General features: G+C 46.7%; 1 protein-coding gene across 2 annotated transcripts in view; it reads right to left on the bottom strand.

Annotated features, from left to right (window-relative positions):
• The window catches only part of ilkap (integrin-linked kinase-associated serine/threonine phosphatase), a 116,575-nt gene that overhangs the window by 7,110 nt on the left and 83,961 nt on the right, over positions 1–25,504 (bottom strand). For both annotated transcript variants that reach the window (XM_070882202.1, XM_070882203.1), the window contains one exon: positions 15,115–15,234. In XM_070882202.1, coding sequence (XP_070738303.1) covers positions 15,115–15,234 — 120 coding nt within the window. The remainder of the gene's footprint in view (positions 1–15,114; positions 15,235–25,504) is intronic.

The following is a 25,504-nucleotide window of genomic DNA, read 5'->3' as shown; positions in this document are numbered from 1 at the left end:
CGGTAGCGTTAAATCTCGCTGACCTTCTGCCGTAAAGTGTCGCCGTCCTTAGCAACGGCATGGCAATGCTCGATTCCCGCGATTCAGGTCAGGGGTCATCATGACATGCGCAGAAGAGGAGACAGAGAGAGAGAGAGGGAGCTGGGAGGAACTGAAGGCGTGTGTGGCTGTGGTGTGTACTTGTTTGGCTGTTGTGGGAGGCATGAGGGAGATTCACCAGCAGCAAAAAGCTGGGAATTAAGCACCAAACATATAGCTAACACCGAGTTTTTGTCCAACAAATAAGATATAGCATGGAAGGGATGATGGAGGCCCTGGAGCTGGTCGCCAGGAACACTAGTGGCAGAGGGCTCCCAGTGGTCCCGGAGCATGGCACTGCACCCCAAGGTGCCGCACCCTCATTGCCAACCACACGAGAGCCAGCAGCAACATCTTGCTTCTGGCTCGGAGCATGTTCCCACCTCGGGACCGTCCTCTCCCGTATCCATCCAAGCAACGTTTCAGTCGTCATCCCCCCCCCCCCCCCCCCCCAATGAAGCATTGCCTGAGGAGCTCCTCGACCAGGTGGCTTGGAATCAGGAGCGGAAGGGGAAGGGGTAGAGGTGGGGAAGAGAAGCGGGGGCGGGGGGGGGGGGGAAGGGTTGGTTTTTACCGAAATACTGATGATTTCAAACAAATGTTCAGTTTAAATGTTTTTTAGTTAACCAAACCTTGTTGTGCATTGGCTCAGATAGCTGCACCGTTACACGCTGATGATTCCTTATCAAAGGGTATAATAACACTTAACTTCAATCAACTTAAACTTTAACTGTCACCAAGGTGATGCCCACCATTAATGTATGACCTGCACACCCAGCAGTGTGTCAGCCTTGTAAATACCACCAATGTTCTTTCAGGCAAAACGATCATTGATGAGCTCCTGACATAATGCTCTTGCAGCTATCATGCCACCATGGCCCTTTCATGATGTCTACAGGGGGACGGGGGCATGGCTTCAGCGTCAGCCTGATTGTCTGGCCCAATGTCAGTGTTTGCCTCCTCGTCTTCCTCTTCCTCTCTCTGGTGAGGTGGACTGTCAGACTCATCAGGCAATTCTTTGTCCCCTCCTGATATCCAAGTTGTGTAGCATGGAGCAGACCACCACGAATTGAGCTACCTGCTCAGGGTGGTATTGGAGCTCGCCTCCTGAGTGGTCCAGGCACCTAAAGCGTTGCTTAAGCACTTCAATGGCTTTCTCCACGATATTGCGAGTGGCTCTGTGGCTCTCATTGTATCGCCTCTAGGCTTCGGTGTGGGTGTCACGCAGGGGGGTCATCAACCAGGTGGCGAGGCCATATCCTTTGTCACCACGCATCCAGCATTGACCTTGTGGCTGATAGTTAAACAAGTCAGATACAGTGCTCTCACGCAGGATGTGAGCATTCACTGCCATTATAATTTGCTCGTGGTCAACAACAAGTTGAATATTCAGGGAGTGGAATCCCTTGCGGTTCCTGAAATCTTCAGCATCCTGAAAAGGTGCTTGTATCATGATGTATGTACAGTCTATTGCTCCCTGCACCTTGGGTAAGTTTGCAATTCACTCTCACTCTGTGCCTCCTTGGTCATAGGGAAGCTGATCAAGTCCCTCCTGCATGCGTACATGGCTTCAGTGACCTGTCTAATGCAGCAATGTGTGGCATGCTGAGACAGTCCGCAAATGTCGCCAGCTGTGACCTGAAAAGAACCCGATGCGTAGAACGACAGTGCCGCGGTGATTTTGACCTCGACGGACAGTGCAGTACTGATGGTGCTGGCAGGCTGCAGATTTCCCCTTATGAGCTGGCATACCTCAGTGATAACTTCTTTGTGGAAGCGTAGTTTCTGAAGACAGGTGGTGTCAGGCAAGTCGAGGTAAGACTGCTTCTCCCTGTACTTACGGGGGCGGTGTAACGTCTGGTCCTCCTCATCAGTCTGGTACATCTTACATTGGGCACATAATGCTTTGGTGCGATCTCAAGTCTGCTGCATGTAATTGGTCATTAAGAGAGGGTGAGAAAGGACAGGCCCCATTGCAATAGCTCTCTGTTTTCCACCGATTGGTCACAAATAATGAATGTCCCGACGAAGACATCTATTCAATTCCAATCGGTCACAGTATGGTCAAGATGTTTGTACAGATGTTCACTTCAACTCCAACGACCTCCATAGTACATCTGAACTCCCCTAAGGTTGAAGCAGAGCAGCCTTTTAAAGAATGCGACACGTGATGTAGAACATGGCGTCCAAAATGCTGTGATTAGTTTTCTGGGCGGTTTTTTGGGCGAGCGATATTGTGCGCAAGGTGGTGAAAGTGACGCTGGGTGATCTCATGACTGCTAGTTTTGGTAAATATGCTCTGTATGACAAAAAAAAGTGGGCGGGCGGTATTATTGAATCTCGATGTTAAATCAGTGTGAAAAGTAATGCTGGGCGATATTATGGGCGTTGATTTTGCCCATTCTGATGATTCCGCCCAAAAAAAGTGGGCAGGCGGTATTATTTTTTCCTGGCGTTAAGCTCATGAGGAAAGTAACGCTCAGTGATAAATTCCCGAAAAATGCCCGTCAGTTTCCATTTTATGGCTAAATGGGCAATATAGGTGACTTACACATCATTTCAGCAGTAAAATGGTTGTTAAATGTGCGTTAAGCATGTAAAAAATATGGAAAATCGAGCCCCATGAGGGTAATGTGTGTGTGGAGGCAGAAGATGCAGGTATGGTTCTTAATGAATACTTTGCGCCTGTTTTCACAAAAGAAAGAGAGAGGCGATGCAGACACCGCTATCGAGGAGGAGTGTGAAATATTAGCTGAAATTAACATACCGAGAGGAGTTATTAAGAGGATTAGCAGCTTTGAAAGCGGATAAGTCCCCAGGCCCGGATGAAATGTATCCCAGGCTAATCAGTGAAGTAAAAGAGCAAATAGCAGAGGCTTTGACCATCATTTTCCAATCCTCTCTGGCTTCAGGTGCGATGCCAAAGGACTATGGGACTGCTAATGTGGTACCCTTGTTTAAGAAGGGCGAAAGCGATAGGCTGAGTAATTACAGGCCTGTCAGCCTAACCTCAGTTGTGGGAAAATTATTGGAAAAAATCCTGAAGGACAGGATACATCTACATTTAGAAAGACACGGGTTAATCAGGGATAGTCAGCATGGATTTGTTAAGAGAAGGTCGTATCTGATTGAATTTTTCCAGGAGGTAAGCAGGAGGGTCGATGAGGGCAGTGCGTATGATGTAGTGTATATGGATTTTAGCAAAGCTTTCGATAAGGTTCCACATGGCAGACTGGTCATGAAAGTAAAAGCCCATGGGATCCAGGGCAAAGTGGAAAGTTGGATCCAAAATTGGCTTGGAGGCAGGAAGCAAAGGATAATGGTTGATGGGTGTTTTTGTGACTGGAAGGCTGTTTCAAGTGGGGTTCCGCAGGGCTCAGTGCTAGGTCCCTTGCTTTTTGTGGTATCAATGATCTAGACTTGAATGTAGACTTGATTAAGAAGTTTGCAGATGATACTAAAATCGGCTGTGTGGTTGATGAAGAAGAAAGCTGCGGAATGCAGGAAGATATCAATCAACTGGTCAGGTGGGCAGAACAGTGGCAAATGGAATTCAATCCAGAGAAATGTGAGGTAATGCATTTGGGGAGGGCTAACAAGGAAAGGGAATACACATTAAAAGGTAGGACATTGAGAAGTGTAGAGGAACAAAGGGACCTGTGAATGCATGTCCACAGATCTTTAAAGGTAGCAGGCCAGGCGGATAAGCTGGTTAAGAAAGCATATGGAATGCTTGACTTTATTAGCCGAGGCATAGAGGCAGGTGGGTTATGCTTGAACTGTATAAAACACTGGTTAGGCCACAGCTGGAGTACTGCGTGCAGTTCTGGTCACCGCATTACAGGAAGGACGTGATTGCACTGGAGAGGGTACAGAGGAGATTTACGAGGATGCTGTCAGGAGTGGAGAATCTTAGCTATGAGGACAGATTGGATAGGCTGGGTTTGTTTTCCTAGGAATAGAGGAGGCTGAGGGGAGACCTCATTGAAGTGTATAAAATTATGAGGGGCCTAAATATAGAGGATAGAAAGAGCCTATTTCTTTTAGCAGAGGGGTCAACAACCAGGGGGCATAAATTTAAAGTAATTGGTAGAAGGTTTAGAGGGGATTTGAGGGGAAATATCTTCACGCAGAGGATTGTGGGGGTCTGGAACTCTGCCTGAAAGGGTGGTAGAGGCAAAAACCCTCACCACATTAAAAAAGTACTTGGATGTGCACTTGAAATGCCGTAACCTGCTAGAGCTGGAAAGTGGGATTAGGCTGGATAGATTCTTGTTGGCTGGCGCGGACACGATGGGTCGAAATGCCGTAAACTTCTATGATTCTCGGTGAAGGTACTCCACAGTGCTGTTAGGGAGGGAGTTCCAGGATTTTGACCCAGTGATGATGAAGGAACGATGATACACTTCCAAGTCAGGATGGTGTGTAATTTGGAGGGGAACTTGGAGGTAATGGTGTTCCCATGCGCCTGCTGCTCTTGTCCTTCTAGGTGGTAGAGGTCGCGGGTTTGGGAGGTGCTGCTGAAGAAGCCGTGGCGAGTTGCTGCAATGCATCTTGTAGACGGTACACACTGTAACCATGGTGTGCCGGTGATGTAGGGAATGAATGTTTAAAATGGTGGATGGGGTGCCAATGAAGTGCGCTGCTTTGTCCTGGATGATGTCGAGCTTCTTGAGTGTTGTTGGAGCTGCACTCATCCAGGCAAGTGGAGAATAATATTCCATCACACTCTTGACTTGTGCCTTGTAGATGGTGGAAAGGCTTTGGGGAGTCAGGAGGTGAGACACCAAGCCACTGACATGCTCTTGTAGCCACAATATTTATGTGGCTGGCCCAGTTAAGTTTTGGTCAATGGTGACCCCCAGGATGTTGATGGTGGGGAATTTGGCGATGGTAATGCCATTGAATGTCAAGGGGCGGTGGTTAGACTCTTGCTTGTTGATGATAATCAGTGCCTGCCACTTGTGTGATGCGAATGTTGCCAATTATCAGCCCAAGCCTGAATGTCGTCCAGGTCTTGCTGCATGTGGGCATGGACTGCTCCATTGTCTGAGAAGTTGAAAATGGAACTGAACACTGTGCAATCATCAGCGAACATTCCCACTTCTGACCTTATGATGGAGGGAAGGTCAATGATGAAGCAGCTGAAGATGGATGGGCCTAGGACACTGCCCTGAGGAACTCCTGCAGCGATGTCCTGCGGCTGTGGTGATTGATCCACAACCACCACAACCATCTTCTTTTGTGCTAGGTATGACTCCAGCCAGTGGAGTTTCCCCGATTCCTATTGACTTCAGTTTTACTAGGGTTCCTCGATGCCACACTCAGTCAAATGCTGTCTTGATATCATAGAATCATAGAAATTTACAGCATGGAAAGAAGCCATTTCGGCCCGGCCAACAATGAGCTATCCAGCCTAATCCCACTTTCCAGCTCTTGGTCAGTAGCCCTGTAGGTTACGGCACTTCAAGTGCACATCCAAGTACCTTTTAAATATAGTAAGGATTTCTGCCTCTACCACCCTTTCAGACAGTGAGTTCCAGACCCCCATCAACCTCTGGGTGAAGACATTTTCCCTGAAATCCCATTTATAACTTCTACCAATTACTTTAATTCTATGCCCACTGGCTGTTGACCCCTCTGCTAAGGGAAATAGATCCGTATTATCTATTCTATCTAGGCATCGTATCATTTTATACAACTCAGCCTCCTCTGTTCCAAAGAAAACAACCCCAGCCTTTCCAATCTTTCCTCTAGGCAGTCACTCTCTCATCTCACTTCTGGAATTCAGCTCTTTTGTCCAAGGCTGTAATAAGGTCTGGAGCCAAGTGGTCCTGGCGGAACCCAAACTGGGCATCAATGAACAGGTTATTGGTGAGTAAGTGCCGCTTTGTAAAACTCAAAGTTTTCTCAAAATTCAAAGATTCCCCCTCTGTGTGAAGAAATCCTAAGGAAGGAGCATTTTGGACTCGCTTAAAATGAACTTTGGGATTTTAAAAGGTGCATGGGTGTGCAAGGGAAAAGGACTGAAAGCCAGGGGAATGCAACCTCTGAAAAGCCAGTCTTTGGGTATTGGAGCTGTCTGGGATATTGGAGCTAAACAAATTGTCTGGGGAATTGTGTAAACTCCAAAACTCTGCTCCCTGGGAGACATTAACACAGCAACAATTGATCCAGAGATAGCCAGCCATAGCTCTAAGCATGAAACCCATCTAGCACATGCATAATGTTAATCACCTACCCGGCCTGCATGGAAAACCTAGGCCTAGGCAGACAACGTAAACACCAAAGATGATTTTTACAATCGCAACTCGAATTCAACAGATTGACACATCCTAAACAAGTTATCATTAACGAGCCCGCCAAAATTCAACAAAGAATTACGAAGCCCGCCAAAACTAAGAAAAAGAATCGGGTTTGATTTGGCGTGCAGATTAGAAAGGCTCTCAAAGTATAATTGAGGCCCTGTTTTACAGCCAAGAACTCACACTTGCTTCTACACTAGCTTTGTATGCTTCAGACTTGGCAGACTTCAAGATCAGCACACCAGCTTTCGTTAAGCTGGTTCTTCAGAACATCAACCAAGACAACATCGCAAACGACCATGATACCAAGCACGCCACGGCAGCAAGAGGCTCATGAAACAACCAAGATATTAGCAGCAACAAAATTGGTAATATTGAGCCACCGCGGCCAACGATTTTCAAACTGAAGTCAACTCGACGAAAACCCGAAGATTCACAAGCTGTTTCCACTTTACAAGCTATCCCTGAGCTACCAACGGCTAAAACATTACCTAAAAGAACTTTAAAACCTACTGCTGAAGGAAGAAAGTGGGTACTTACCCCATAAATCCAAAACGCACCCTACCGCATCAGCGGACACCACCCAACTGAAGACTATGCAGTAAGAAGTCTTCCACGACATTCGAGGTATGGCAAGCCGAACCTACAGAGTCCAGCGAACCCCGAAACCGCGAACCACCGCTAACTGTCAATAAGAGGATTGGTGAGCATTATCCCTGTTGCCCTAGAGTTTAACCTAGTCAGGTTTAGGCATTGGGAGGTGTGAGGTGTATTATTTTCTGTAACCCCTTTTATATGTGTGATAAAAAGTGTCCCTTATTCGAGAGATTGTAAGTTTTGACATTGTACTTTCTTTCCTGAATTAAATCAAAGTTTCTTGCACCAAAACCAGTTGTCTGCTGCACTTTGTCACATCCCCAAATAAATCCAAAGTCTAGAACCCAGTGAGTGGGAGCGATTCGAACCGCTCAGAAGGTCAGAAGTGAACCTGACCCCCACACCACCCCGTACAGCTTGATGGCACTGCTGACGACACCTTCCATCACTTTGCTGATGATTGAGAGTAGACTGATGGGGAGGTAATCGGCTGGATTGGATTTGTCTTGCTTTTTGGACAGGACATACCTGGGCAGTTTTGCACATTGTCGGATATATGCCAGTATTGGAGCTATACTGGAACAGCTTGGCTAAAGGCACAGCTAGTTCTGGATCACAAGTCTTCAGCACGATAGTCGAGATGTTGTCGGGGCCCATAGTCTTTGCTGTAACCAGTGCGCTTAGCCGTCTCTTGATATCACATGGACTGAATCGAATTGGTTGAAGACTGGCTTCTGCGATGGTGGGGACCTCAGGAGGAGGCCAATATGGATCATCCACTCGGCACTTCTGGCTGAAAATAGTTGTAAATGCTTCAAACTTGTCATTTGCACTCACGTGCTGAGCTCCACCATCATTGATGGGGATATTCATGGAACCTCCCCCTCTAGTTAGTTGTTTAATGGTCCACCACCATTCATGACTGGATGTGGTAGGACTGCAGAGCTTTAATCTGATCCGTTGGTTGTGGGATAGAAACATACAAACGTAGAAAATAGGTGCAGGAGTAGGTCATTGGCCTATTGAGTCTGCACCACCATTCAATATGATCATGGCTGATCATTTTTGCAGCTTTAGTACCCCATTCCTGCTTTCTCTCCATACCCCTTGATCCCTTTAGCCGTAAGGGCCACATCTAACTCCCTTTTGAATATATCTAACAAACTGGCCTCAACAACTTTCTGTGGTAGAGAATTCCACAGGTTCACAATTCTCTGAGTGAAGAAGTTTCTCTTCATCTCGGTCCTAAATGGCTTACCCCTAAGACTGTGACCCCTGGTTCTGGACTTTCCCAACATCGGGAACATTCTTCCTGCATCTAACCTGTCCAATCCTGTCAGAATTTTACATGCTTCTATGAGATCCCCTCTCATTCTTCTAAATTCCAGTGAATATAAGCCCAGTCGATCCAGTCTTTCTTCATATGTCTGTCCTGCCATCCCAGGAATCAGTCTGGTGAACCTTCGCTGCACTCCCTCAATAGCAAGAATGTCCTTCCTCAGATTAGGAGACCAAAACTGTACACAATATTCAAGATGTGGCCTCACCAAGGCCCTGTGCAACTGCAGTAAGACTTCCCTGCTCCTATACTCAAATCCTTTTGCTATGAAGGCCAACATGCCATTTGCCTTCTTCACCACCCTGTCTATAGCATGCAGCTTCCATTTTTTAGCATGCATGTAGTCCTGTGTTGCTTCCCCAGGTTGGCACCTCATTTTTAGCTATGCCTGGTGCTGTCCCTGGCATGCTCTTCTGCTGCTGCTGATGGCCCACAGCGCCTCATGGATGCCCAGTTTTGAGCTGCTAGATTTGTTCCGAACTTATCCCATCTAGCACGGTGGTAGTGCCACATAACACGATAGATGATGTCCTCAGTGTGAAGACGGTTCTTTGTCTCCACAATGGCTTTGCGGTGGTCACTGCTACCAATGTTGTAATGAACAGATGCAACAGTGACAGGTAGATTGGGGAGTAAGAGGTCAAGTAGGTTTTTCCCCTCGTGTTGGTTCTCTCACCACCTGCTGCAGGCCCAGTCTGGCAGCTATGACTTTCAGGACTCGGCCAGCTCGGTCAGGAGTGGCGCTACTGAGGCACTCTTGATGATGGACACTGAAGTCCCCCACCCAGAGTACATTCTGTGCCCTTTATTGCTCTCAGTGCTTCTTCCAAGTGGTGTTCAACATGGAGCAGTACTGATTCATCAGCTTCGGAAGGGCGGTAGGTGGTAATTAGCAGGAGGTTTCCTTGCCCATGCTTGACCTGAAGCCATAAGACTTCATGGGATCCGGAATCAATGTTGTGGACACCCAAGGCCACTCCCTCCAGATTGTATATCACTGAGCCGTCTACCCTGGTGGGTTTGTCCTGCCAGTGGGACAGAACATACCCAGAGATGGTGATGGGAGGAGTCTGGGACATTGGCTGAAAGCTATGATTCTGTGAGTATGACTATGACAGCTCTCCCAATTTTGGCACTAGTCCCCAGATGTTGATGAGAAGGACTTTGCAGGGTCGACTGAGTGTGCCGTTGTCATGTCCGTACCAGTGCCGAGGTCCGTCTGGTTTTATTCCTATTATTGTTTTTCGTAGCAGTTGTGTACAACGGAGTGGCTTGCTAGGCCATTTCAGTGGGTAGTTAAGAGTCAACCGCATTGCTGTGAGTCTGGAGTCATACATAGGCCAGACCGGGTAAGCATGGCAGATTTCCTTCCCTGAAAGGACATTAGTGAACCAGTTGGGTTGTCTCATTGCTTTTTCTCTTCCTAAGCACAAGGGCGCTGAAGCCAATTATAGCATTCATACTGCAACTTGCCAGCTAATTCAGGACAGCCCAGGCATTGAACCTAGGACCTCCTCTTCTGCATGTAGCTCTAATAAATGGGATCAAAGTTTTAAAAGGAAATGTAGTTTTTTTTTTAAATGAAGGGCGAAGCTCTCCTCCAAGTTACTTTAGTTTTTTGGCTTCCCTACAGTATGCAGAATCCCCCTTTGACAGCCTTGGGTTCTGACAATACGATGAAAGTCAGAAGGAGTTGGCTGCCATTTCCCTTATTTGAAATGGTCATTACCTGGCAGCTAGGTAGCATCAATATTACCCGCCATGCCATCCCAAGCCTGGATGCTGTCTGTGTCCTGTTGTAGGCTGCCATGGAAGCTTCATTATTGGAGGAATTTTAAACAAAGCTGACCATCAGCAATTGGCCCTACTCCTAACCTTATGACAGAGGGAATGTCATTGATGAAACAGCTGAGGAAGGTTGGGCCGAGGAGACTTCAATGAGGAACTCCTGCAATAATAATCTGGAACTACAATCAGCCTCCAACAACCATGACCATCTTCCTTTGTGTCAGGTATGACTCCAGCCACTGGAGGATTTGCCTTCAGTTTTTTTAAGGCTCCTAATGCCATCCTGTCCACCTTGTTGTTGGGGGCAGCTACTCTCATCATTCCTCTGGCATTCAGCTCTTGCGTCACTGTCTCAATTAAGGCTGTGTTGACAGCTGGGGCCGAATTATTCTTGGGAATTCTGAACTGAGCTTCAGTGACCAGGCTATTAGTGAGCAGGTGCTGTTGGATGACACTATAGATGATACTTCCATCAGTTTACTGATGGTTGGGAGAAGGGAGAGTGGGCAGTAATTGGCCTGGTTAGACCAATCCTGTTCTTTGTGATTGGACATGTCTGTGCAATCTACCACATTGCTGGGTAGATGCCAATGTCATAGCTGTACTTGAAGAACTTGGCTAGGGGGTGTTGCCAGTTCTGGTACACAAGTCTCAGTACTATAACCATCATCACCCTTCAGCATAGGTAGTCCTTCAAAATCGACTTGCTTGCTTCCACTCTAAAAGTGAGTTCTCAGGTGGCTGTACAGTCCAATGCGGAAATTACAGTCTCTGTCACAGGTGGGGTAGACAGTGGTTGAAAGAAAGGGTGAGTGGGGAGCCTGGTTTGTCGCACACTCCTTCCGTTGTTTGCGCTTGATTTCTGCATGCTCTTGGCAATGAGACTCAAGGTGTTCAGCGCCCTCCCAGATGCTCTCCCTCCACTTAGGGCAGTCTTTGGCCAGGAACTCCCAGGTGCTGGGGGGATGTTATTCTTTATCAAGGAGGCTTTGAGGGTGTCCTTGAAACATTTCCTCTGCTCACCTTGGGCTCGCGTGCCATGTAGAAATTCCGCGTAGAGCACTTACTTTGGGATTCTCGTGTCGGCATGCGAACAATGTGGCCCGCCCAACGGAGCTGGTCGAGTGTGGTCAGTGCTTCGATGCTGGCCTGAGCGAGAACACTGACGTTGGTGCGTTTATTATGCTCCCAGTGAATTTGCAGGATCTTGCGAAGGCAGCGCTGGTGGTACTTATCCAGCACTTTGAGATTACTGCCCTGTAGACCATAAGCTTGGTCTTCATATAACCAGGATATTGTCAGTGACCCGATCAATCCCCATCCTCAACCATTGCTGAGCCTAGCACGTGAGTGCAAAAGACAAGGCTGAAGTGTTTGCAAGTGTCATTAGCCAAAGTGCCCATCTCTGCACTCAATCTGACGCGGGCTCCTCACAAAATCCCACCAAAGATGGCAATGCCCTGAAAGTTTGGCTCATTCCACGTGACATTAAGAAATTACTGAGTGCCTACAAATCATTGGAGTATTCTTTTTCCTGACATGACATACTCTGAACTACCACATTTTTAAAATCACATTCGATGAATTCAGCAATAACTTGTATCTCTGTAGGTGTGAGATTCACAAACGGGACTTTGAAGTTAATGTCTGAGGTTAGAGCAAATGTGGGTCTGTGATTTTGCCAGTTTGACCAGGAAGTCTGATACAACCCAGTAAAATGGTAATGCCAACCTATGGGCTACTGAAAGCCAGGCCAGCAATACCAGCTATCATAACGTTACGTCAAACCCCTTTGACTGTGGGTTCACTCAATGCTCCAACAGCACGGACTTTGCTTGATTTGCCTCACCCAGATGTCTTCTCTTCCGTTTTGAGAAGTGACCCCGAAAACAAAATGGGGTATTATTTATCATCTTGGATGCATGGTGTATTGGCTGAAATATCCGTTTGAGCCTTGTCCTTGATGCAAGTGTTTACATAAAGAATTTAGAAACATTAATTTGTGCCCTTAAAAATATATTCTTTTTAAATGCTTTTACTGCCACATCATATAGACGATTCTTGTATGCAACTCGAAAATCAGATGAAGAAAATTATCTTGGATCACTGAGGTACTGGTATGTCTAGGGTTGAAAGGCAAAAACCCTTATCAGATAGTTTGCTGGTTTGATACACTGCGATAGGAAATGATTCGGTTTCTAAACCAGCTTCGATCACCCCCATTCTTGGTTTGAAGTGTGCACTCAGGCTGTTGCTGATAATCCACAAACTCTACACTCGCCTACGATGGTCACAACTGCCATGTCTCTGGACACGTTTAAACTTCTATCAACTGAATTTTGTGGCATTGGATGTTGCGGAGTAGCAGGGTCTAGACTACTCTTTAAAATAAATTCCCAGAGCAGCAAACAACATACAGTGAAGGGAAGGGGCTTAATGAGAGAGATTTCCTTTCACACTCTGGGACTAGGTGGTACAGTGGGTCACACACTGTCCTTTCACAATCTGGGACTGGGTGGTACAGTGGGTCAGACATTTGCAGCCCCTCCCAATCCTATTCCTTAGATCCTGCTTGCATTCTGATTATATCAGAGATAATGCAGATGTATCCTCCTAATTCGCAGATTCCTCAGGCTGGAATTCCTCAGATGGATTGCTCACAGGGGAAGCAGGAATTTCAGGTACAAACACAATTCGCTGGATTTCCGCACGCCATGCGCCACCTTCTGCCCACTCCCCTTTCATTAGGAAAGATTCAGGCTATCACAGGGATTCCGCTCATTATACTTTCAGTCGGCCCCAAATATTTCAGGGAGGAAAGGGTCTTAAATACAGTTCTCTAACCTCCAACCCATTATATACCTCCGCCTCTCCTATCAGAAAGGCAGGGTGCCACTCTGGTATTCATATGTTTTTCCTTGCCGGGCACCTGTGTTGCATCTCTACAAGTGCGGGTTGGCACCACGTACCATGGAATTGGCTTTTATTCTTTCTGTCATGTTACAGACTCATTCTCGTAAAATGTCCCATATGGTTTTGATGTGTCCGGCCGGGTATGCTAGATTGGAGGTCAAGCCATTCAGTTAAAATACAGGCCATTTTTAAGTGTTGTACGTAAATAATTTGACTTACTTAATTTAAGAAAATATTTGAATTTTGTTTGTCCCAGTCAAAATTTGGAAAATGTTTCTCAGCCCATTGTGTTCAAATTTAGTCCAAATTCAACTGAAGACTTCAGAGACAGATAAGTAAGCCAGAGATTCTGTGTACAATGAATAGTAAACCGCTGTGTAAGATTAATATTCAAGACTTAAAAAAAATGCATTTATGGGGTCTGGGCGTCGTTAGCAAGGCCAGCATTTATTGCCCATCCCTAATTACCCGAGAAGGTGATGATGCGCACCTTCTTGAACAACTGCAGTCTGTGTGGTGAAGGTATTCCCACAGTGCATTTACAGAGGGAGTTCCAGGATTTTTACCCAGCGACAGAAATATATCGCCATTCCTTCACTAAGTCAGGATGGTGTGTGACCTGGAGGAGAACTTGCAGGTGATGGTGTTCCCATGCGCCTGCTGCCCTTGTCCTTCTCGGTGGTAGAGGTCGCGGGTTTGGAAGGTGCAGTCGAAGAAGCCTTGTTGAGTTGCTGCAGTGCATCTTGTAGATGGCACACACTGCAGACATGGTGCGTTGGTGGTGGAGGGAGTGAATGTTGAAGGTGATGGATGGGGTGCCAATCAAGCGGGCTGCTTTGTCCTGGATAGTGTCGAGCTTCTGGAGTGTTGCTGGAGCTGTGCTCATTCCAGGCAAGTGGAGAGTATTCCAACACACTTCTGATGTACCTTGTAGATAGTGGAAGGTTTTGGGGAGTCAGGAGGTGAGAGACTCACCAAAGCCTCTGACCCGCTCTTGTAGCCACAGTATTTATGTGGTTGATCCAGTTAAGTTAATGGTCAATGGTGACCCCCAGGATGTGGATGGTGGGGGGATTCGGTGATGATAATGCAGTTGAATGTCAAGGGGCGGTGGTTGGACTCTCTCTTGTTGGAGATCGTCATTGTCTGGCACTTGTGTGGCACAAGTGTTACTTGCCACTTATCAGCCCAAGCCTTAATGTTACCCAGGTCTTGCTGCAAGCGAGCATGGACTGCTTCATTATCTGAGTAGCGAATGGAACTGAACACTGCAATCGTCAGTGAACATCCCCTTTTCTGACCTTATGATGGAGGGAAGGTCATTGATGAAGCAGCCCTAAGGAACTCCTGCAGTGATGTCCTGGGGCTGAGATGATTAGCCTCCAAAAAACACAACCATCTTCCTTTGTGTGAGGTATGACTCCAGCCAATGGTGAGTTTCCCCCCTGATTCTCATTGACTTCAATTTTACAAGGGCTCCTTGATGCCACACTCAGTGAAATGCTGCCTTGATGTCAAGGGCAGTGACTCTCACTTCACCTCTGGAATTCAGCTCTTTTGTCCATATTTGGACCAAGGCTGTACTGAGGTCTGGAGCCGAGTGGTCCTGGAGGAACCCAACCTGAGGATCGGTGAGCAGGTTATTGGTGAGTAAGTGCCATTTGATAGCAGTGTTGATGACACTTCTATCACTTTGCTGATGAATGAGAGTAGACTGATGGGATGGTAACTGGCCAGATTGGATTTGTCCTTTTTATGGACAGGACATACCTGGACAACTTTCCACTTTGTCAGGTGGATGCCAGTCAGTTTCTGTTCACATCAGTGCAGCCAATACAATCTGAAATTTCCCATTTTCTGAGGAAGGATAGTTAAGCCTGTAACTACTATAAATCTGCATCATGTCATTGCTTCTGTTCACTTATCCATGTATGGTTAATAAAGCTGCTCGATAGTTTATAGCCCAAGACACAGTCAAGTGAAGTGTTTATTCTATTGTTTATTCTACTGCCAGTGTTTAATGCAACCCTGAGTAATGCCAGTACCAAACAGGCAGCACTCATCTTATAACACTAACTAACCATTCTACCATACCTGTCATTGGGTGTTAACTGACAGCGTCTAATGTCTGGTATTGCTATCACGCCGCAGTGCTTGTACTGTCCGTCTCCAATCGAGCGCGACACCTCCAGCACGCCCATCACCCGACCATCCCTGTACAGATAGGAATCAACACATCAGCCTGTGCTCAATAAACACACATTATAAGCAAGGTACAGAGTAATAAGCCTGCTTTGCGTCATAGCCGTTAGTTACACTGCTGTGCCTCCCCCACAGACCCAGACTGCCCACCCTGCAGGGCTGAATCGCTAACTGAACATTCCTGGTGAGACCCACATGGAGCACTGGTCAATGGCTTCAAACTGGTGGCAGAAAATCAGGGGCTGCGGGGCACAATTTCCTGAATAGCATTCCCTGTGAGTGCCGAGTAGGGAAGCAGCCTTTCTAGCTTATCTTCGTCAGTGACCTAGTTGATTTCCAAATTGTTCTCTTTGCTGATGACAGGACCGTCTGAAAGAAAGTGGTTAATTCCCCAACTAAAAATCAAGCAGGGGCGGAATCATCTCAGGCAATGATAGATGTGCCGAGCCATGGGAAGATCAATGCTATGATACCTTTACCTGTGTGGAGACCAAATGATTGCGATGTTACCTACCCACTTCCACTCTAAAGATAGGAAACTCTGCTCAAAACTTTCTGGCTTGTTGATCATACTTACATGGGGGTGGATACACAGAGTACAGGTGGAAAAACTGGTGGGAATCTCAAGAAACCACAATTGGTAGCTTCAGGATTCCACAAAGCCTCCATGTGGACAGAGTTCGGCCTCTGAGTGTTCGCAGACGCGTCGTCCGCGTACTGTAGTTTGATGACAGAGCATGGGATGATCTTGGATCTAGCCTGGAGGCGGCATAGATTGAACAGGTTCTCACTGGTTCTTTGGTTAAGTTCCACTCCAGCAGGGAGCTTGTTGATTGTGAGATGGAGCATTGCAGCAAGGAAGATCGAGAAGAGCATTGGTGCGATGACGCAGCCCTCCTTGACCCCGGTCTGGACGTGGATTGGGTCTGTAATGGATCCGTTGGTTAGGATCATGACTTGCATGTCGTCGTAGAGCAGTTGGATGATGGTGACAAACCTTTGGGGACAGCGGAAACGGAGGAGGATGCTCCATAGTCCCTCGCAGTTGACAGTGTCGAAGGCCTTTATAAGGTCAAAGTAGGCCATGTACAAGGGTTGGTGCTGTTCGCTGCATTTCTCTTGTAGTTGTAGAACTCCAAGTCATCGTCAACATCTTCACTGAGGTGTACGAAAGCATGGGCTTTGCGTTAAAGATCCGTAAGACAAAGGTCCTCCACCAACCTGACCCCGTCACACAGCACTGCCCCCCAGTCATCAAAATCCATGGCTCAGTCTTGGACAACGTGGAACATTTTTCATACCTCGGGAGTCTACTATCAGCAAAGGCAGACATCGATGACGAGGTCAAACACTGCCTCCAGTGTGCCAGCGCAGCCTTTGGTCACCTGAGGCAGAGAGTGTTTGAAGTCCAGGATCTCAAATCTGGCACTAAGCTTATGGTCTACAGGGCAATAGTGATACCCGCCCTCCTGTATGGCTCAAAAACATGGACCATATACAGTAGACATCTCAAATCGCTGGAGAAATACCACCAACGATGTCTCCGCAAGATCTTGCAAATCCCCTGGGAGAACAGACGCACCAACGTTAGTGTACTTGATCAGGCCAACATCCCCAGCATCGAAGCACTGACCACACTCGATCAGCTCCTTTGGGCGAGCCACATCGGCCGCATACCCAACATGCGACTCCCTACTCTACTCTACTCTGAACTCCTACACGGCAAGCGAGCCCCAAGTGGGCCGAGGAAACGCTTCAAGGACACCCTCAAAGTCTCCCTGATAAAGTGTAACATCCCCATCAGCACCTGGGAATCCCTGGCCCAAGACCGCCCTAACTGGAGGAAGAGTATCCGGGAGGACGCCGAGCACCTCGAGTCTCGTCGACGAGAGCATGCAGAAAACAAGCGCAGGCAGCAGGAGGAGTGTGCGGCAAACCTGACTCCCCACCCACCCGTTCCTTCAACGACTGTCTGTCCCACCTGTGACACAGAGTGTAATTCCCGCATTGGACAGTACAGCCACCTGAGAACTCACTTTTAGAGTGGAAGCAAGTCTTCCTCGATTTTGAGGAACTGCCTATGATGATGCTGTGGACAGAAATGGAATACTGTAGCTCTGTTAGTCAGGCTACAGAGAACGCCCCTCTTTTCCTTCCAGAGTAAATGTTGTTATGCTCAATAATTTGTTATGAAACTGGAAAAGTTGCTATTTATTCAGCAGGATGCAGGTTGGTCAGCAATATGTCACTGAGCAGCTGCAGGGCATTTTGGGAGGAGAGGGTGAACAGCCAGAAGTCCTGATCCACATCGGTACCAATGACATCGGTAGGAAGAGGGATGAGGTCCTGCAGGAAGAGTTTAGGGGCTAGGAGAGAGTGATTAAAAAGCAGAACCTCAAAAGGTAGTAATCTCCGGATTACTCCCAGTGCCACGAGCTAATGAGTACAGAAATAGGAGGATAAAGCAGATGAATACGTGGCTGGAGAGATGGTGCAGACGAGAGGGCTTTAGTTTTCTGAGGCATTGGGACTACTTCTGGGGGAGGTGGGACCTGCACAAGCCGGACGGGTTGCACCTCAACAGAGCCGGGACCAATATCCTCCTGGGGGCGGGGGTTGCTAGTGCTGTTGGGGAGTGTTTAAACTAGCTTGGCAGGGTGATGGAAACCTGAAAAGAGATTCAGTAGGGAGGGGAGTAAAGCTGGAATTAGAAAGCAAAAATAAAAGAAAGTCAGTTTGAAGGGAGGGAAAACAAGCAGGAAAAAAGGGTTAAAAAAAAACAAAGTTAAAGGCACTTTGTCTAAATGCACGTAGCATTTGTAACAAAATAGATGAGTTGACAGTACAAATTGAGACAAATGGGTATGATCTGATAGCCATTAGAGACGTTGTTGCAAGGTGACCAGGACTGGGAATTAAATATTATGGGGTATTTGACAATCCGGAAGGACAGACAGAAAGGAAAAGGAGGTGGGGTAGCTCTATTGATAAAGGATGGAATCACTGCAATAGTGAGAAATGATATTGGTTCAAATGATCAGGATGTTGAAACAGTTTGGGTGGAGATAAGGAATAATAAGGGGAAAAAGTCATTGGTGGGCGTAGTCTATTATCATCATAGGCGATCCCTTGAGCTAGAATGACTTGCTTCCACGAGAGTTCAGATGTTTCAATGAAGGACCCGATGTGCCAGTCTTGAACTCCAGTTGAGGGGGTGGAAGATGCCTGTGCGTGGATTTTTTTAATGTGTGGTGACCGTTGCACATCAGCCACCACATGGGCTTAACAGAGCTAGGCCTTTATCCAGTGGCACGGGTTAACCAGGACGACTGGAGACCTGCACTGCTGCACGGACCTAGTGCGCACAAATATCACAGTGTGGGCTGGTCCGTGCTGCCCCTGGGCCCTCAGCTCTTCTGGGCCCCGTACCCTCATTCGCCTCACCTCCGCCACGATGTTCCAGGGCCCAGCACTCCATCTCTATTTATAGCCCTGACCTGCGGTAGTGTTCTCACACAGGTCGGGGTGGCCCACGAGTCTATAGGCCCCCTAACAGTAGCAACTCTGTTGGTCGGAGCATAAACCAGGAAATAGCGGGGGCTTGTAAAAAGGGAACAGCAATAATCATGGGTGATTTTAACCTCCATATTGATTGGACAAATCAAATTGGTCAGGGTAGCCTTGAGGAAGAGTTCATAGAATGCATAAGGGATGGGTTCCTTGAGCAGTATGTAACGGAACCAACCAGGGGGCAGGCTATCTTAGATCAGGTTCTGTGTAATGAGACAGGATTAATAAACAATCTCCTCGTAAAGGATCCACTTGGAATGAGTGATCATAGCATGATTGAATTTCAAATTCAGATGGAGGGTGAGAAAGTTGGATCTCTAACCAGCGTACTAAGCTTAAATAAAGGAGACTATGAAAGTATGAGGGCAGAGTTGGCTAAAGTGGACTGGGAAAATAGATTAAAGTGTAGGACGGTTGATGAACAGTGGTGTATATTTAAGGAGATATTTCACAACTCTCAAGAAAAATATATTCCAGTGAGGAGGAAAGAGAAAAGATAGCCAATGGTGGCTAACTAAAGAAATAAAGGATGGTATCCAATTAAAAACAAGGGCATACAAAGTGGCCAAAACTAGTGGGAGGTCAGAAGATTGGGAAGCTTCCAAAAGCCAGCAAAGAATGACTAAAAAAATGATTAAGAAAGGGAAGATAGACTATGAAAGTAAACTAGCACAAAATATTTTTTTAAATAGCAAGAGTTTCTATAGGTATATAAAAAGGAACAGAGTGGCTAAAGTAAATGTTGGTCCCTTAGAGGACGAGACCGGGGAATTATTAATGGGGAACATGGAGATGGCAGAAACTCTGAACAAATATTTTGTATCAGTCTTTACGGTAGAGGACACTAACAATATTCCAACAGTGGATAGTCAAGGGGCTATAGGGGGGTAGGAACTTAACACAATCACAATCACTAAGGAGGTGGTACTCAGTAAGATAATGGGACTAAAGGCAGATAAATCGCCTGGACCTGATGGCTTGCATCTTAGGGTCTTAAGAGAAGTAGCGGCAGGGATCGTGGAAGCATTGGTTATAATTTACCAAAATTCCCTGGATTCTGGGGAGGTCCCAGCAGATTGGAAAACTGCAAATGTAATGCCCCTATTTAAAAAAGGAGGCAGACAAAAAGCAGGAATCTATAGACCAGTTAGCCTAACATCTGTGATTGGGAAAATGTTGGAGTCCACTATTAAAGAAGCAGTAGCAGGACATTTGGAAAAGCAAAATTCGGTCAGGCAGAGTCAGCATGGATTTTTGAAGGGAAAGTCAAGTTTGACAAATTTGCTGGAATTCTTTGAGGATGTAACGAACAGGGTGGATAAAGGGGAACTAGTGGTTGTGGTGTATTGGGACTTCCAGAAGGCATTTGACAAGGTGCCACATAAAAGGTTACTGCACAAGATAAAAGTTCATGGCGTTGGGGGTAATATAGTAGCATGGATAGAAGATTGGCTAACTAACAGAAAACAGAGAGTTGTGATAAATGGTTCATTCTCTGGTTGGCAACCAGTAACTAGTGGGGTACCGCAGGGATCAGTGCTGAGACCCCAACTATTTACAATCTATATTAACGACTTGGAAGAAGGGACTGAGTGTAACGTAGCCAAGTTTGCTGACGATACAAAGATGGGAGGAAAAGCACTGTGTGAGGAGGACACAAAAAATCTGCAAAAGGACAGAGACAGGCTAAGTGAGTGGGCAAAAAATTGGCAGATGGAGTATAATGTTGAAAAGTGTGAGGTCATGCACTTTGGCAGAAAAAAAGAGCAAGTTATTATTTAAATGGAGAAAGATTGCAAAGTGCTACAGTGGGACCTGGGGGTACTTGTGCATGAAACACAAAAGGATAGTATGCAGGTACAGCAAGTGATCAGGAAGGCCAATGGAATCTTGGCCTTTATTGCAAAGGGGATGGAGTATAAAAGCAGGGAAGTCTTGCTACAGCTATACAAGGTATTGGTGAGGCCACACCTGGAATACTGCGTGCAGTTTTGGTTTCCATATTTACGAAAGGATATACTTGCTTTGGAGGCAGTTCAGAGAATGTTCACTAGGCTGATTCTGGAGATGAGGGGGTTGACTTATGAGGAAAGGTTCAGTAGGTTGAACCTGTACTCATTGGAATTCAGAAAAATTAGGGTTATAAGTGGGCTTGACAAGGTGGATGCAGAGAGTATGTTTCTACTGATAGGGGAGACTAGAACTAGGGCGCATGATCTTAGAATAAGGGGTCGCCCATTTAAAACTGAGATGAGGAGAAATTTCTTCGCTCAGAGGGTTGTGAATCTGTGGAATTTGCTGCCTCAGAGAGCTGTGGAAGCTGGGACATTGAATAAATTTAAGACAGAAATAGGCAGTTTCTTAAACGATAAGGGGATAAGGAGTTATGGGGAGCGGGCAGGGAAGTGGAGCTAAGTCCATGATCAGATCAGCCATGATCTTATTGAATGGCGGAGCAGGCTCGAGGTGCCATATGTCCTACTCCTGCTCCTATTTCTTATGTTCTTACGTGCCCGGTAAATAAATAGATAATGAATAGAACTGAATTGGCAGAGGGAGATTTCGAAAAGGATCGGGGCGGAGAAGGGGACAGGGTGGTGATTAAGGACTCCTTACTTCCAATGTCCAAGCTTGCAATGAATCAAGCAATGGGTTGCTGTTGTAAAGGTAGCTAGGCCAGTGTCTTAAGGCAACATGGAGACTTTATAATGCATCAGACAGGCGATATTTGCAATACTGAGATCAATCCTCAGCAGATCACAACACACAACGGAGAATGTGCAGAGAGCAGCAGCTCCACAACCACAGGCAATTGAGGACCCCAATACTGTCCCCCGAAACCTATAAATCTTTATGCGTGTGCTTCTTCTGCGCAGATTAGACAATTAGATGCAAGAGGGGCAAGAGAAAGCATTTTACGTGGATCCTGAAGTTGATAAGTTTTAATCCATTCATATTCTGCTAATTTCAGCATCCACCTAATAATCCCAGCCTCAGAGCTTCGAAGTAAAGAGATGGATCGCTGTTGCCAGGGTTAATATATCAACATTAGGAAGCTACAAAGAATCATAACTTTGTCACAATCTTGAGGGAATGGCCTGTGGGTTGGTGGAGTTTTGGCTCCTCCTACTGGGGAGGAAGAGGAGGGGAAAGTTGTCATATAAGGCAAAACGCAGAGGGTTCTGCGGATAGAGAGAGACTAAGAGATAGAAAGAAGACTTGTATCATATAACCTGATCACTAATAAATCCAATAAGGAATTCGAGAGAAACCTCTTTACTCAGAGTGATGGCAATGTGGAACTCGCTACCACAGGGAATGGTTGAGGCGGATAGCATGGAAGCATTTAAGAGGAAGCTATACAAGTAAACGACGGAGAAAGGAATAGAAGGATATGTCGATAGGGTGAGATGAAGGAGGTTCATGTGAAGTGGAAAGAATGGGCAGAGAATTCCACAGATTTACGACCCTCAGAGAAGAAATTCCTCATCTCAGTTCTAAATGGGCGATCCCTTATTCTTAAATTATGCCCCCTAGTTCTAGATTCCCCCAAAAGCAACAACTTGCATTTATATAGCGCCTTTACACAGTAAAACATCTCAAGGCGCTTCATAGGTACATTATCAATCAAAATTTGAGACAGTGCCACATACGGCAATATTAGGGCAGATGACAAAAAGCTTGGACAAAGAAATAGGTTTTAAGGAGCATCTTAAAAGGAGGAAAAAAAGAGAGGTAGAGAGGCGGAGAGGTTTAGTGAGGGAATCCCAAAGCTTAGGGCCACGGCAGCTGAAGGCACGGCTGGAGCGATTAAAATCGAGGATGCTCAACCGGGAGCCAATGTAGGTCAGCGAGCACAGGGGTGAACAGGACTTGGTGTGAGTTAGGATTGGGACAGCAGAGTTCTGGATGGACTCAAGTTTACGTAGGGTGGAAGGCGGGAGGACGGCCAGGAGAGCATTGGAATAGTCAAGTCCTGAGATAACAAAGGCATGTTTCAGCAGCAGATGAGCTGAGGCAAGGGCAGAGATGGACGATGGTACGGAGGTGGAAGTCTTGGTGACAGAGCAGATGTATGGTCAGAAGCTCATCTGGGTGTCAAATACGAACATTCTGGTTCATCCTCAGACAGTTGCCAGGGCGAGGGATGGAGTCAGTGGCTAGGAAACGCAGTTTGTGGCGAAAACAAAGGCTTCGGTCTTCCCAATATTTAATTGGAGGAAATTTCTGCTCATCCAGTACTGGATGTTGGACAAGCAGTCTGACAAATCAGAGACAGTGGAGAGGTTGAGAGAGATGAGCGGTGAGGTAGAGCTGGTTGTCGTCAGCGTACATGTTGAACCGGATGCTGGGTTTACCTATGATGCTGCGCAGGGGCAGCATGTAGATGAGAAATAGGAGGGGGCCAAGGATAGATTCTTGGGGGACACCAGAGGTAACGATGCGGGAGAGGGACGAGAAGCCATTGTAGGTGATTCTCTGGCTACAATTGGATAGACAAGAATGGAACCAGGCGAGTGCAGTCCCACTCAGGTGGACAACAGTGGAGAGGATGATGGTGTGGTCAAGTATATCAAAGGTCGAGAAGGATGAGGAGGGTTCGTTTATTGTGGTCACAGTCGCATAGGTGGTAATTTGTGACTTTGATAAGGACCATTTCAATACTATGGTGGGGTGGCAACCCGATTGGAGTGATTCAAGCATGGAGTTGTGGGAAAGATAGGCATGGAATTAGGAAGCAACAACTTGTATTTATATGGCGCATTTAACATAGCAAAACACCCCAAGGTGCTTAACAAGAGCAGTTTTGATACCAAGTCACAGAAGGAGATATCAGGACAGATGACCGAATGCTTGGTCAAAGAGGTAGGTTTTAAGGAGCGCCTTAAAGGAGGAGAGAGAGGCAGAGAGGTTTAGGGAGGGAATTCCAGAGCTGAGGGCCTAGGTAGCTGAAGGCACGGCCGCCAATAATGGAGCAATTATTATAGGGGATGCACAAGAGGCCATAATTGGAGGAATGCAGAGATCTTGAATGCTTGTAGGGCTGGAGGAGATTACAGAGATAGGGAGTGCCGAGGCCATGGAGGGATTTGAAAACAAGGATGAGGATTTTGAAATGAAGGTGTTGTCGGACCGGGAGCCAATGTAGGTCAGCGAGCACGGGGTGATGAGCGAGTTAAGATGGGAGCAGCAGAGTTTTAGATGAGCTCCAACTAATGGAGGGTGGAAGATGGGAGGCTGGTCATGAGAGCTTTGGAATAGTCAAGTCTAGAGATAACAAAGGCATGGATGAGGGTTTCAGCAGTAGATGAGCTGAGGCAGGGGTGGTGTCGGACGATGTTATGGAGGTGGAAGTAGGCGATTTTGGTGATGGTGATTGGTGGTTGGTAGCTCAGCTCGGGGGTCAAACAACACCAAGTTTGCGAACAATCTAGCTCAGTTTCAGACAGTTGCCAGGGATGGAAACTGTGGCCATGGAACATAATTTGTGGCGGTGGCCAAAGACAATGGCTTTAGTTTTCCCAATACTTTTAGTTGGAGGAAATTTCAGCTCATCCAATACTGGATGTCAGACAAGCAGTGTGACAAGTCAGAGGCAGTGGAAGGGTTCAGGGAGGTGGTGGTGAGACAGAGCTGAGTGTCGTCAGCGTACCTGATGTGTGTTTTCGGATGAGGTCGCCGAGGGGCAGCATGTAGATAAGAAATAGAAGGGGGCCAAGGATAGAACCTTGGGGGACCAGAGGCAACGGTGCAGTAATGGGAAGAGAAGACATTGCGGGTGATTCTCTGGCTATGATTCGATCGACAAGAATGGAACCAAACAAAGGCAGTTCCACCCAGCTGGAGGAGTGAGGCGAGGCATTGGAGGAGGATGGGGTGGTCAACTGTGGAGAAGACTGCAGATAGGTAGAGAAGGATGAGGGGGGATCGTTTATCACGGTCACAGTAACAAAGGATGTCATTTCTGATTTTGATAAGGGCCATTTTAGTACTGGGGCAGGGCCGGAAACAATTGGAGGGATTCAAACATGCAATTGCGGGAAAGATGGGCACGGATTTGGGAGGTGACAACATGTTCAAGGACTTGGGAGGAAAGACAGGTTGGAGTTGGGGTGGTAGTTTGCAAGGATAGAGGGGTCAAGGGTGGAATTTTGAGAGGGGTGATGATAGCAGATTTGAAGGGGTGGAGGACAGTACCTGAGGAGATGGAACCGTTAGCAATGTCAGCTAACATATGTACCAGGAAGGGAAGTTGGGTGGTCGGCAGTTTGGTGGGAATAGGGTCGAGGGATCAGAACATAAGAACATACGAACATAAGAATTAGGAACGGGAGTAGGCCATCTAGCCCCTTGAGCCTGCTCCGCCATTCAACAAGATCATGGCTGATCTGGCTGTGGACTCAGCTCCACTTACCCGCCCGCTCCCCATAACCCTTAATTCCCTTATTGCTTAAAAACCTATCTATCTGTGACTTGAATACATTCAATGAGTTAGCCTCAACTGCTTCCTTGGGCAGAGAATTACACAGATTCACAACCCTCTGGGAGAAGAAATTCCTTCTCAACTCAGTTTTAAATTGGCTCCCCCGTATTTTGAGGCTGTGCCCACTAGTTCTAGTCTCCCCGACCAGTGGAAACAACCTCTCTGCCTCTATCTTGTCTATCCCTTTCATTATTTTAAATGTTTCTATAAGATCACTCCTCATCCTTC

This window comes from Pristiophorus japonicus, chromosome 6 (genome assembly GCF_044704955.1).
Source record: "Pristiophorus japonicus isolate sPriJap1 chromosome 6, sPriJap1.hap1, whole genome shotgun sequence".
NCBI classification, from domain to species: Eukaryota; Metazoa; Chordata; class Chondrichthyes; family Pristiophoridae; genus Pristiophorus; species Pristiophorus japonicus.
Note: the sequence above shows the minus strand (reverse complement) of the source record. Positions and strands in the feature narration are given on the sequence as shown.